Below are 14,208 nucleotides of genomic sequence, written 5' to 3'. Positions count from 1 at the left end.
GACAGAGCACCCCTTACATAGTGGAAATGCCAGAGGATGAAGATGAGTGCTCGGGAGGAAAAGCTCAGATTGAAGCGAAGGTGGAAAATGACTTGGCCACAGGGTTCAATAAGTCCCTAGTGCTAAAGAGGTGTAGGTCCACTGAGGTAACTGATCCTAACTCACCAGAAGACACACAGAGCCCACCAAGGAAGTTCCTGCTGAAGGGACCACCATCAACCACATCAACAGACCTAGACACGGAGAAGCTGAAGGCTGAGGAGGCGGGCCAAAATCTGCCCCCACAGGGGCCATGATGATACTAAGCTGGAATTGTCGCGGGTTGACGGTGGTCGCGACAAAATATGAACTCAAGGACATGACCTTGAGGTACAAACCGTCAATTTTATTTCTAACAGAGACAAAATCCAAAGGAAATAGAATCCAGCAGATGGCTTTCAGTTTGAAATATAAATCTTACTTCTTCGTTGACCCGCATGGCGCTGCCGGTGGCCTTTGTCTAATGTGGAACAATGATGTTGAAATTGAAGTTGAGGACCATTCAAAAAAATCACATCCACACTGTCATCACACACAAAAAGGAAACTAAATTCTAGGAGTGTACATTTATCTATGGGGAGCCATCCCCTACCAGGCGACACAACCTCTGGAACTACATTGCATCGCTTCATTAGAGACCGGTACACCTTGGGTTTGCATAGGGGACTTCAATGAGACCCTCCACGCACATGAGAAAGTGGGTTTACGACCAGTCCATCCTTGGCGCCTGCAAAGATTTAAGGATTTTGTCAATGAATCTAACCTGGTGGACATGACTCTAAATGGATGCAAGTACACATGGACCGCAATCCCAGGAATGGATTCACTACTAAGGAAAAACTAGACAGGGTCTTATACAACTGGGAGTGGAAAACAATTTACCTCCATGCTTCTGCCATTGCATTACCAGCTGTCTCCTCGGATCATTCCCCCATCCTATTTGAACCGATCCCTAAGACCAAGAGTTGCTCCCAATTCAAATATGAGGCCTTTTGGAATGACCATGATGAATGCAAAAATGTTGTTGCTTCCGGCTGGCAAGAACCACAATCAGAACAGGATCTTTGGAGGGATACCTTACAACGCATGAAAGCTTGTAAAAGAAACTTATCAAAATGGCACAAGGAAACCTTCAAAGCTGCAAATAAGGAAATCACGAAGTTAAAGCTCCAATTGAACAATCTACAGAACAGTGACAACGGGGATGACCAAGGATTAGAGATGAAGGAGATCAGGAGAAAATTTGGAGAACTATGGAAACAAGAGGAAGCTTACTAGGGGCAAAGATCGCGAATTAAGTGGGCCAAATATGGCGATAAAAACACCAGGTTTTTCCATGCAACTACCTTACAGAGACGTGAGAGGAATAGGATGGAGAGGGTCAAAGATGAGAATGGGTGCTGGGCTGAGGGACAGGACAAAGTTATGCAAGCTGTAACAACTCACTTCCAGGGGATTTTTAATGCTTCTACAACCAGTGACATAGACACTTGCATCGCAGCAATACCAAGGATTGTAACACCCAACATGAATGAAATCCTTACCAGTGCAGTAACAGATGAGGAGATTAAAGAAGCCATGCTTGGACTTGGAAGCCTTAAAGCACCCGGGCCAGACGGGTTGAATGGCATGTTCTACAGAACACACTGGGATACAATTAAGGAGGAGGTATGTTCCGCCATCAAACGGTTCTTTGTCTACGGTGAACTCCCAGAGGAAGTAAACGATGCAGTAGTGGCCCTTGTTCCGAAAGTCCCAACCCCTGAAAGTGTTCAACAATATCGTCCGATAAGTTGCTGCAACTTTATCTACAAGATCATTAGCAGAATCTGTGTCACTAGACTGAAGGGCTTTATGAATGCATTGATCTCTCCCAATAAAAGCGCTTTCATCGGAGGTAGATTGATCCAGGATAATATCATTGCTGCTCATGAAGTGTTCCACTACCTGCAGAAAAATGTTCACAACAACAGTTACAAACACATGGCAATTAAACTGGACATGAGCAAGGCCTATGATAGGCTCGAATGGCCTTTCATTGAAAAAATCCTCCTTCAATATGGTTTCCAATCGGAGTGGGTTGCTTTGGTCATGAAACTGATCCAAGGTGTTTCCTACAGGTATAAGGTCAATGAATTTCTTAGTAGGAAGTTAATTCCCGAAAGGGGTCTCCGGCAAGGAGACCCACTTTCCCCTTACATCTTTGTCTGGCAGTTGATGTCCTATCTCATATGTTACTCAAAGCTCAAAGGGATGGGAAAATTGAGGGTATCAAGCTTGCCCCAACAGCACCTAGTTTAACACACTTATTCTTTGTCGATGATTCATTACTTTTTGCCAAGGCTTGCCCATCGGAAGCTTACAACATTATTCAAGTCCTCAATTCCTTCTCCAAAGCTTCCGGGCAGCGCAATCAACAACGGAAAATCAGGATTCACTTGCAGCAAGGGTACCACTCAACTAGTAAAGGATCAACTTGGCAGGGCACTCGACATGAGCCATTGGAATGATCCTGGAAAATACCTAGGCCTTCCATCCATTTGGGGGAGGTCTAAAACAAAAGCTTTGGAATGGATCCTAGACAAAGTTAAAGGTAAAATGGAAGGTTGGAAGGAATCTTACCTAAACCAAGCTGGCAAGGAAGTTCTCATCAAAGCAGTCATCCAAACCATCCCTTCCTATGCCATGGCTGTGGTTCTGTTTCCTAAAAGCTTTTGTAAAACCCTTAATTCTGCGGTTGCTAAATTTTAGTGGAAGAGCCAGGCCAAGGAGCGAGGCATTCACTGGCGTAGCTGGGCAAAAATTACTACCAGTAAGTGTGAGGGTGGCCTCGGGTTCAGGGAATTCTCACCTCAAAACCTATCCTATTTGGGTAAACAGGCCTGGAGATTATATGAAGAACCCGATTCACTATGGGGGAAAATCCTTAAGGTTGTCTACTTCCCCAACTCTGAGTTCCTGGAAGTGCAACACAAGAAGAAGTCATCATGGATTTGGTCCAGTATCCTACAGGGAAGGGACTTTCTGCTAAGGAATATGAGATGGTCAGTAGGAAATGGGAGGGCTGCAAGCATATGGAACCACAACTGGGTCTCCTCAGGTACATCTCTCAAACCTTACCAGAACAATTCGTTTGATAAAGTGGAGGAATTAATAGACAACTCGTCAAGCTGCTGGAACCTCCAAAGAATTTAGACCTTGTTCCCGGACGAGGTGGTGAGAGACATCCTACAAACGCCTTTGAGCATTATGCAAGGCAGTGATCGTCTTTTTTGGCCCTTCTCTAGCAATGGGTCTTATACAATCAAGACAGGTTATCATAGAGCTAGAGGAGAATTACTACACAACTCCCAGGGACCCTCCTCATCCTTCTCTTTGCCAAAGGAATTCTGGAACTGGATATGGAATATCAACACGGCTCAGAAGGTCAAGATGTTTATGTGGAAGATGTGTCATAATGCCCTCCCTCTGAAGGGCAATCTGTATCAAAGAAAGATCACTCACAACCCCCTCTGCCCAATCTGCCTACTAGAGCCAGAGTCCACTGAGCACGCCTTCCTCACTTGCCCTTGGACCAGACCAATTTGGTTTGGTTCGCAACTGCAATGGGATCCTAGTATTGATTGCACATCACGTTTTGATGTTTGGCTACTGGGAAAGCTTATCCCCATCCAAGATAATCCAGATCTTTTGCAGCAGTCTCTCTCCTAAGTCCTACCTAAGTGCCATCCTCTAGTACATATGGAAAGGAAGAAACGACTGGATTTACCAAGGGACACAACTTAACCCCATGACCACTCTGAGGAAGGCACAAACTTTCCACGCAGAGTACCAGAACACGAAAAATGATGAAGAACAGAGTATTTTGAACCTCAACAGTGAAAGAATCAGAGAACAGAGAAGCACCTTCTGGAAGCCCCCCCAACATGATACAATCAAAATTAACACAGATGCAGGGTGGGATCGGGAGGGACAGAGCCAGAGTATTGCAGTTATCGCAGGGGATGATCAAGGACAACCTCTCTCTAGGACTGCAAAATGCATCAATGCTTCATCCCCTCTGGTTGCAGAAGCCTTAGCTCTCCGCGAAGCAGCGCTCCTTGCCCACAACCTTCATTGGACACATGTTATTTTTGAATCAGACAATCAGATGTTAATTGAGGCCTGCAAAGGAAAGAATAGAATTGGGATCATCTACAATATTCTCATGGACATCAAGGAACTGACCAAGAATCTCCAATTCATGAGCTTCAGCTGGACTCCCAGGCGGTGCAACGAGACGGCCCATAATATTGCTGACCTCTGTAAAAGAAGGCTTCTGCCCCCCAACTGGCTACTCCAACCTCCACCTTCAGTAAGAAGAGCTCTAGTCCAAGATGCCATGAGAGCTTGGGAGAATGGTCACAATTGAATTATTGCCCCCTCTCTGCTAGTGGGAGGCAAACTGTCTAGATTCGATCTCTCTTTGGGAGCAGATACTCTGTCTTTCCTCCTTTTGTTTTTTGTGAGCTTTAAAGTTATCAGTGGTTAGTAGGTATCATATTTATGGAGGCGTTTAACATGGACCAGTTTTTTCTGGTCCATGGTTGCACCACTCTCCTTTTGACTTGCTATTGCAGGTTTCCCAGTTTTAAAAAAATAAATAAAAATACATATTTATTAATCAAAATATTAGAGTATGATTAGTAAATTAGTTAGTGGATAAATTATCCCAACCCAGAAAGGTTTACAAGTTCTGCAGATTCTTCCGGAGAGGTTGGCCGGAGAAGATGGCGGCGGACGGCGGCCCGTGGCGGCGATGTAGCCGGAGAAGAAAAGTAGTAGAGGGTCTTGTTCCTTTCTTCGTGTAGAGCATGGTGGTTGTGGTTTCGTGGCCAGCTGAGGCCGGAAGAGGGAGATATGGCCAACTGCAGGTCGGAGGCTCGCCAGCGGAACGAAAAATTTCTTGAGGGGTTTTGTTGCGGACGGTGAGGGGAGTGCAATGGTGGTGTTAGTTTCTCCAAATGGTGAGTGATTCGCCGGAGATCGAGGATTGAAGATGGCGGCGGCTAGGGTTTCGTGGTGGCTCCGTTGTCGGCCTGAGGCCGTAGGCGAAGACGTTAAAGGGTCCTCTATTTTGCTTCTTCATCACCAACAACCTCTTCATCTTCCTCTCCCTTTTACCTTCAACCTTCATGAATTAGAACCCAATCTTCAAATCACCCGATCTACTTGCCTCATGAGCCTAACAACCAGATCTGAGGTTGCGGTGCTTGGGGTTCAGATATGAGAGGATACGCGGTGGTTAAGGTCGAACCCACGACAATCACCACGTCAAAAGTTACGGTTGTCGTTTTCGTGAGGAGAAGATGCAGATGATGGGTTTCTGTTGAAGAGGGAGGCGATGGTTTGACTGAGGTTGGAGAAGTGTTCTGTGAATCCCTGATCACTGTAGAAAAATTCGATTTTTAAAGTGTTTGTTCTATTAAACTAAGAGTACAGGTTTAGTATCAATTGATCAAATAAATGATAAAAAGGTGATAAGTTTCTCTTTGTGCTATGGTGGAATGGATGTTGGTGGGGGTGCTATGGTTCTCGGTGGTATATCTCCCGCAGCAGACATGGTCTTTAGACATTCATATCTTATTCGAAGGTGTGTATCAAACCACCACTTGAATGATTTCTGGGTTTGTTTAATTCAAAGAAAAATTTGGTGGGGTGTGTTAGTTTTGGTGCCAATGGGTCCAGATCTAATTCTGAATTTGGGATATAGAAGATGAAAATGAGAGAGGAGAGATTATGATTTGGGGTTGTTTTTGATTTTGTGAAATTACCTAATAATTAATTAAAGATTAAGAAAATATGTTTTTGATTTTTTTTTAAAAAAACTTGTTATTGTGAAAGGAGGTGGTGTAACTTTGCACCACCCAAAAGTGGTCCATAATAAATTTTTCCCATATTTATTTAACCACTTGTATGTTTCCTCTACTATTCTGCTAGGACTCGTATCTTCATCTTGTTTGTGTATCTCTTTTTTTTTTTTTGGTCGAAGGTTCAAATTCAAATTCATTCAATACCCAAAGGTAGCCCAACGACACTTATAACTGATCATGATACATCATACATATTGAATGAAGAGAATTGGGTCAAAAGCCCAAAAACTTACAACAGTTCATTAACACTTAAGCATTTGACTACTTTGAAACATCTAAACTGAGTTAGAACTAAGTGAGATTTAAGGGAACTCTTGCAAGTACAAGCCCAAAGATCAGGCCCATAGTACTGAGCCCAAGAAAACTAGGCCAAGCCCTAGCTTCAGGGACTCCAAACCCTAGCCAACAGAGGTGGTAAAACAGGGGAACAACTAAGGCTCCAAAGCTCAAACAAGATCTGCTGCAAACGGAAGTGAAGATTTGATATTGAAAAACTTTAGAGGTCACTTCTTCTACCTTGCCGGCTCTGCCGTCAGCAATTTTGCTACAAGGTCATCCTCAACATAGTTGCTCAACAACTCTTTTAGAGGGCAGACAAGATCTGGAAGAACAATAGATGAGGCTAAGAGGTACCGTCTTGAACAATGGAAACCACAGTTGAAGGATGGGGTAAAAGTCATGGTCGTGGCACCGGAGGGAGCAGTGAAGAAGCCTTTGAAGAGACAGAGGTGGCTGCTATAGGTCTTCAAAGCAGAACCAGCAACTGAGCACGTATATGGCAGAGGCGGAGGAAGCGGGCGAGGCATATGCGGTGGTGGAGTTGCGGGTGAGACGGTGGAGGCACAGCCTACAACACGGTGACGACGACGACGACCGGTGGGAGGAAGTGGGCGGAGGGGACAAGAGTAGCAACAAAACAAGGGAAACTAAAGGAAAAAAGAAAAAACCCACTTATTGGGTAGCATATCCACCTACTGTGGAAGAGAACCCACCTATTGTGGGAGAAAACTACCTACCTAAAGCAGGAGAGACCTCCATAGAGGAGGAGAAACCCCCAAAGGGGGTGGCGGCTGGTTGTCTTTGTTCAAACCCTAGCAGACAATTTTTTTGATTGTTCAAACCCCCCACAAAGAGCAACTGTTTGTGTATCTCTTATAGTGTAATCCGGTGCTGCTTTCCTAGCTATTTGTATGGGCCTGGCCCTTTCTATCTTTCAATATATCAGGAACCTTCGACCAAAAAAATAAAAATAAAAAATAACCTTAACTTGTAACCAAAAAAAATAACCTTAACTAATAATCTAATAAGGCGAGTAGAAAAGAAGAAGAAGACTGGGTTCCGCACTTTGCTCCGGAGGATCAACTCTCAGGCACAGTTCCGCACTTTGCTCCGTCGCTTGCAATCGGAGGAGAAGCCGGAGAGGTAGCAGCTCATGGCGATGACAGTACACGGTACGTGCTTCAATTTTCCCTCAAAACCATCCATTTCTCCCTTCTCACTCCGATTCCGATTAGGTCACAATTACTTTCACACCCATCACCCATCACTGCAACTAGGGTTATGCAATTTTCCCCTCGCTATTGGGTTAGGGTCATGGTTGATACTTCTATGTTCCTGTTAGGTCACTTCCCAAAGAGAATCGAAAATCAATGAAATTGAAATTGCTCTAACAACATACAATTCCACATAACAGAATAGGGAAATTGATACTAGTCCTGTTAATTTCATTTCATTGATACTAGTCCTGTTAATTTCATTTCAAGCTGCTTACTTTTTGTTATAATTTTTTCCTCAATGCATATATATATATATTTTTTTGTTTTAATCATGTTGCTAATTCTGTCCTGTATCTGATGTTACGAATCTGGCGTTACGGGAATGTTCATGTCTTTACAGTGTAAGTTGAAAAATATCACATGATTTATTATCTTACAAAATGAAGCAAATAAACTTATTAACTTTTTTTTCTTTTTATTAATGTGTAGCCTTGCTGGGCTCGCCTTTATGTTTTCGGCCAGCATTTTGCTGCAGATTCTGGTATGCTTTCGACAATGAGACTCATAATGCTTATATTCTAGTGATGTCTGTTATGTTGGCAATTATGTTGGCTCCAACTTTGAAGCAATTATATTTTTTTGTAGACTATTTTGTTTAATTTTGAATGCTTTTAAAACATATCAAAGCATCTATGAAGTACTCTAGAAGAGTACTAGGTATCACATGATATTTTTTACCACATAAACAGTTCAAATTCTTGTTAAATATTGGGAGAAAAATTCGTGTATTACATTCATCAAGTGAAACTGTACGCATTATCTTCCTGTACAGCATTGCTATATATACCGGTCATTTAACCCTACAAGATTGCTGTCTATCATGCCGAAAATTTTGTTGTTCTATTACATGAAACTTAGGACTTAGGAGTCATTGATTTCATTCAGAATATATTCAAGATTTTTAGATGGGAATGAAGGAATGGTTCATAAAGGAAAAAGTGGGAATGGAAGGAGTGGGAAGTAGAGAGAAGAATCTTTCCATTGTTTGGATGTTTGATGAGGCACAAAATGGAATGAGAAGGATTGTAATGTTTTGAAACTTAATGTATCTTTGATGAATATAGGATGAACAGATTGTGAGAGTTACACGTAGGACAATCAGGCCTTTCGTAGTGGTACCCTATTCAGACAAAAGACTGCGTGTTGGTAGGACTGTGCGGGATTATTGGGGAAGAACGTGAAATTGGGGAATTGTTGATATTCAAGAGTTGACAACCTGCATCTCTAATGAATTGAGTTAGCTACGGCTCATTCTTTCTTCTTCTACATATGTCGACCCTCTTCCGATTCCCTCACTCACCCTGACCCCCTGTCTGTTGCCATCCAGCTTTGTCAGAGACCCACTCCTTAACTCAAGCTCTTACAGTCAACATTCACTCTCACTCCCTCCTTGTCACCTGAAGCTCAAGTTCAAAGGTTTTCCATAACTATCTTTACCATCTTTCATCTTTCTGTAATTCTTTTCCTCAGCACTCTTGTGTCGTGCAAGTGTTTCAAGTTCCCCGCTCTGTTCATTCCTCAACCTGCGTGTGTGTCCTCACTCTTCTTTCTTTTCCCCCATAAAACTCCTAAGTTGTGCTCATTTTTTAGCTTCATTTGAAATACGCCTTTGTGGTGTATCGTTATTTTTTTTCCATTCTATTATCATTATGTTATTATCTTACATAATTATTATCAAATAATAAATTAAGGTAAAAGATATTACTGCAAAATAAATATTTAAACAATTTTACTTTAATTCTAGTAATGTTTTTGCACTTACGAATTTATTATGCAATTCTTTTTATAAATATGTAATTTCATTTTTTTTGTATGATCTTACGATCCATGTTACGATAACACATTTTAATGATCTTTCACCTCTATTCCGAATCTTAGGTAGGATCTCGATTTTGATAAAATTGGTGGGAGTTGACCATGGTGAGGTGTGAGTTCTGGTTTGAGTTGTGGGTGGGGCACTGTTGGTGGTGGTCTTGAGGTCGAAATGGACTGTGCATAGGTTGTAAATTTTGTTTTTATGGTATTTTGTTTCTTTTGATCATGTATGGAGATGGATAAAGGATGTGCATGAATGATGGAAGCAATAGGTGTGCCTGTGAGGAAGGGAAAGTGCAGAAAAATGGAATTGAAATTTAGTATACCTTGTGTTGTCAAAATTTTATGTATTTGAAATGAGGAGTTAGTGAGTTACTGCCTGTAACTTTGACTTGTAACTTTTGAATTATATGCAAATTTCTGATTTATTTTCAATTTCAATTGAAATTTAATGAAATGTCTTAGTATTCGTGCTATGATCATATGACTTATGTGTGAGTCTCAGGCTGTGATCACACATTGAATTTAACCACCGCTGCTGGTAACGTCTCTGCTTATGTCTTGAATTTTACAATGTTCATGTTTATAGGAAGAGGAGAGCATGTTATTGGGCTCAGCATAATTTGCGGGTTATATGTATTAGAAAGAGCGGAGGAAATAATTGTTGAACTCTGAGCATGAGTACTCAAAGTTGGAGCAATAATTTCAGGCACAAAATGCATTGGGAGAGGATTGGGTGGGATTCCATGGGATGGGGGGCCAGCCCATGTTCTATGCCACAAATTTGGGTTGAATAGAAAAAAATAAGAAAGATGAAGATGTATCTGAATAGGACTTTCTTTGATTTTGTTTTTTATGATGATATGGTTTATACATGATCTAGTTGAAATATTAAATACAGAATTCTTATATAGCGGCACATAGACTTTTATCTGGTCTTTAGAATGCACATTTACAACTGTATCCATTTGCTATGGCAGGCATGCGCTCTATACAACAATTGGTGGCCCATGTTGTCAGGTGATTTAGTCTTTTCTGCTGGAAGTCTTATTCATTAGTTGGAAAATTCTAATAGTGAGAACATTGCACCTGCAGCTCTAATGTATGTGCTGGTACCTATGCCTTGCTTATTCTTTGGAGGAGGATCCACTCAATTTCTGATAAGCCGTGATGGTGGAGGGTAAGTGTCTCTGTTGCCAATTAGATCTGAGAAATGTTATCTGGTTTTATATCAGAACATTTTTCATGCAGTTAGCTTTTGGGTTATCTGCTATTCTATTGCATGCCATGGGCCACTTATTATTTATATTCATATATATGAAATTTTCCATTCAATATTAATGAGTGCAGTGACTAATTTTGCTGGTTCTCAAGACGAGTAAATATAAATATATAATATCTGGTATCATTGTTGCAGATGGATGGATGCAGCAAAATTTATGACTGGAGCATCAGCCATGGGGAGCATAGCCATTCCTATAATCCTTAGGCATGCTCAAATGATTGAGACTGGAGCAATGCTCATTGAGCTTGTATCGTTCTTCATATTTGTATGTACTGTTATGTGTTTCCATCAAGCGAGCCTTGATGATGATTGGTAATAGCAAATTCCAGAAAGTTCCTGCATCCTATAGTCATTAGGGTTAGTTACCCTTAAAAAATGAAACCTAATTGTGAAATGTATGACAATCATGGGAAAAGAACTAAAGAAGTGTATGATCTAACATCTGTAAAGCTCTGCAGTTATTGTATTTTCGTCAATTTGTATTTTTGTTTATTTCTTTTTTTGAGAATAGTCAATTTGGGTTCTTGTTTTAATAAGATGTATGAAAACTTTCATCCATGAGGTGCACATAACTTCCATAGGGTTTGTAGCGCCATCCATGTATAACACAGAACTCCATATATACATACGTTTATGCATGAGTGAATAGTCGTCTCAATCTCTGAAAAATATGGATTTGTTCTTAAGTTCCTAAAAGACGAGTACCCCGAATGATAATTAAAATTATATGTTTTTTTTTTAATTCAGATTAAATTGATTCTTATCTTTCAGGGATTGTATCAAACCTTATTGATCTTTAATCATAATTCAGGTATTAAGGCTTGGAAGAGTTTATTTCAGTTTTTTTTGTCTCAACATGGCAAAGTTTTGTACATCAAATATGGTCCAGTAGTGATCTGGTGCTGTTAACTGTGAACAATATCTGCATACTTCAGGCCTACATGCAGCTACTCAGAAATTTCTCAACTAAATGAACTACAAAAAAAGATAAATTCCTCGATTAAACTAGTTGGCTTTTAATTGATTTTTTGTAAGTCAAAAATTTCATTTAAGCTTAAGAACCAAGAGTTGCCTAACCCACGTACTCAAAACATCACGTCATTTAGTCAAGAAGACTTCTACATCCGTCCAAAATATGACAACGCGCACACATGCATTTAAAACCAAAACTAGTTAAACTTTTATTAAATCCTACAAATAAATAAGGGAATATCAAATTGAGCATATATAGCAACTAATGCGACCAACACTGCTTTAGATTTCTACCTATGGATTTGTCTTTTACTCTACATACACCAAATGAGTCCAACAATGTGATGGTTGCACCGCGTTAAAACATTAATATTTATCTTACCCCTTGTTTGGTGCAGTCAATTCCAATCTTAACTATCAATTTTTCAAGCCCTGCCAAGATCAGTACTGTAGTCGAGTTTTAAATTGCATTTTCTCTATTGTTTCCAAGAATGAACCATGCAAGTGATCATATTACCAATTCTTCTCAATTAGTATGAAAGAGAGACTGATAATGGAAGAGAAAGTAAATGTGTATGAATCAAAACTCGGTTTATAATTTATGGTGTGTTTTAGATTTCTGGTGTCTGTGAGAAATATTTCTAAAATATAAGAGAAATATGTTCTGCATTACGGGTTATAATAATAAATGTTCAAGATTATTATTGAAATGTTAATCTGGTCTAATGGTTGGTAACTCCTCATGCTACCTCTATGTACGAGGTTCAAATCCTATCTTTTGGGTTGCGTTAACTCATCTGAAAGTGTTCCATTTTCCTCAAGATATATTGGTTCCATTTTCCTCAAGATATATTGACTCTTGAAAAAGAAGGGTACGTTTCGCACGTTGTTAAATTTTCAAGTTTACCACGAGTCTAATAACGTGTTCATTTATTTATCTATCAATAAAAACAATACAGCTAATTAAAATCACAACTCAGGGTTTCAGAAATTGATAATAAGATCCATTATATCCAAACTAAACCTATCATCATTGAGTTCGTTAACTAATTAAATAGTGTGATTGGATCGATGCTTAAACTTTTCACAATCACTTACATATCTACCAATTAATTAGGTGAGTCTAGCTAGTTCATTGCACTTGAACAAGTTAATCAAGGGAGTCATGGTTCCAATCCCAAGAACCAATCGACTTGCTCCCAATCCAACAGAGGCTCGTTATCAATCTGCATTTGGGCAGCTTCTCCTTCTCCTCCATCCTGTGAGGGAGAGCTCTCTGGTGAGCTTGTTATAATTACACTTCTCTCCTCCATCACTTGAACATGTGTTGACCCTGAACCCTTCTGGGATTGTGCAGGTTCATCATCTTGATTAGGATTGCTGCTGCTGCTACCTGTTATAATGTCCCTCCTAATTGGCGGTGACGGTCGTCTATCAAATGCTCGCAAGCACTTTGTTTTCTTGTACACTCGGCACAAACTGAATTCCTGCCTTAACTGCAATGAGTAATGCAATTAACTTAATTACTTATAATCAAAAACATTTGAAAGTGTCTAGTCTAATTATTTTGAGATGCTTACTTCTAGTCCACCCTGTTGGAGGGCCTTGTACTCATTCATTTTCCAATCGGTTTTCTTTCCTCTGGGAGCCCTTCCATTGTAGAACACCATGGTCCTTTTCATGCCGATTGCAGAACCGTCAGAAGAATAAACGCGACTAGGAGACCCCGTAGCCTTCCAGTACCCACTAGTTGTGAGACGCTTCGGTCTCCCTCCTCTGGCTTCACTTTCCTGCCTCGGAATGAAAAAGAACCATTGCTCCGTGTCTCTCGTACTCGCTTCTCCTGAAAGTTCTGAAACCATTCAATTAACAAAAGCAACGTTAATTCATCAATGATATATGTCTTATTGTATATAAGTAGCTAGATCAAGTTACTATAGTAATAAAATTAAGATTCATATAAACGTACGTGGGAGTTGTGATGGGTTGTAATCATATATATTAAGGACTGGTATAACCCGATTCATGTGCTCCTTTTGTCCTTCAAGCTTATTGCGAAGATAGAATGTAATAATCTCTTGTTCTGTGGGGTAGAAACGATAACCTGGTGGCATGTTTTCCATATTCTGATCTTCTTCTCACTCACTGCAGCTGTTTCTTCTCTTTTTGTTGCTGTTGCATATAATTCAATTCACTTCTCATGCACGGTTGATGGATCGTTTATATAGAAACATGTACACGCGTGGGGTAATACTAGGTAGGGGAATCAGTGAATTGCTGAGAAGTGAGAAATGAATGAAGTTAGGCAACAAAATGCAGAGTGAAATGAGAAAAATGGTACTACAGAACATTATTCGAATCCCCCTTGTTTGCCTGGAAATTTCTAGTCCACGCGCTCCCCGCATCGTTTTCACTTTTTAATTGTCCGTACGTTTGAATAACAAATTTTGATATGACTAATGTTATATATTCACTTTAACATCATATTTTCAACTTCCATAAAAAAAAACATCATATTTTCAACACTCGTTAAGCTCATATTTTCGTGGACCTCATGTGAAACTCAATCAATTAGTGAGAGAGTAGTGGAAAGAAAACAATAAACTGAGTGTTACTGACATTTTTCATT

The 14,208-nt window shown here is 40.2% G+C and overlaps 3 protein-coding genes across 4 annotated transcripts; 2 read left to right on the top strand and 1 right to left on the bottom strand.

Moving 5' to 3' along the window:
* Positions 1-3,829: 3,829 nt before the first annotated feature.
* Positions 3,830-4,450, top strand: LOC130723795 (uncharacterized). Its single transcript, XM_057574929.1, has one exon. It carries the CDS (start codon positions 3,830-3,832, stop codon positions 4,448-4,450), a length of 621 nt encoding a protein of 206 aa, XP_057430912.1.
* Positions 4,451-7,246: 2,796 nt separating this feature from the next.
* Positions 7,247-11,099, top strand: LOC130730178 (vacuolar protein sorting-associated protein 55 homolog). 2 transcript variants are annotated; one of them, XM_057582121.1, is made up of 5 exons: positions 7,247-7,402; positions 7,937-7,988; positions 10,303-10,342; positions 10,418-10,502; positions 10,740-11,099. In XM_057582121.1, the coding sequence occupies exons 2-5, from the start codon at positions 7,956-7,958 to the stop codon at positions 10,921-10,923; spliced, it is 342 nt and encodes a 113-aa protein (XP_057438104.1). In that variant the 5' UTR covers positions 7,247-7,402; positions 7,937-7,955; the 3' UTR covers positions 10,924-11,099. The 2 variants fall into 2 exon arrangements, with proteins under 2 accessions (XP_057438104.1, XP_057438103.1); XM_057582120.1 differs by lacking the exon at positions 7,247-7,402 and adding an exon at positions 7,422-7,848.
* Positions 11,100-12,586: 1,487 nt separating this feature from the next.
* Positions 12,587-13,870, bottom strand: LOC130732591 (NAC domain-containing protein 90-like). The gene is made up of 3 exons (XM_057584604.1): positions 13,549-13,870; positions 13,160-13,431; positions 12,587-13,075 (listed from the first exon to the last, which is right to left on the bottom strand). Exons 1-3 carry the CDS (start codon positions 13,700-13,702, stop codon positions 12,743-12,745), a joined length of 759 nt encoding a protein of 252 aa, XP_057440587.1. The 5' UTR covers positions 13,703-13,870; the 3' UTR covers positions 12,587-12,742.
* Between the last annotated feature and the right edge of the window lie 338 nt (positions 13,871-14,208).

Source organism: Lotus japonicus, chromosome 1, assembly GCF_012489685.1.
Source record: "Lotus japonicus ecotype B-129 chromosome 1, LjGifu_v1.2".
NCBI lineage: Eukaryota > Viridiplantae > Streptophyta > Magnoliopsida > Fabales > Fabaceae > Lotus > Lotus japonicus.
This window is presented reverse-complemented; position numbering and strand designations above follow the sequence as displayed.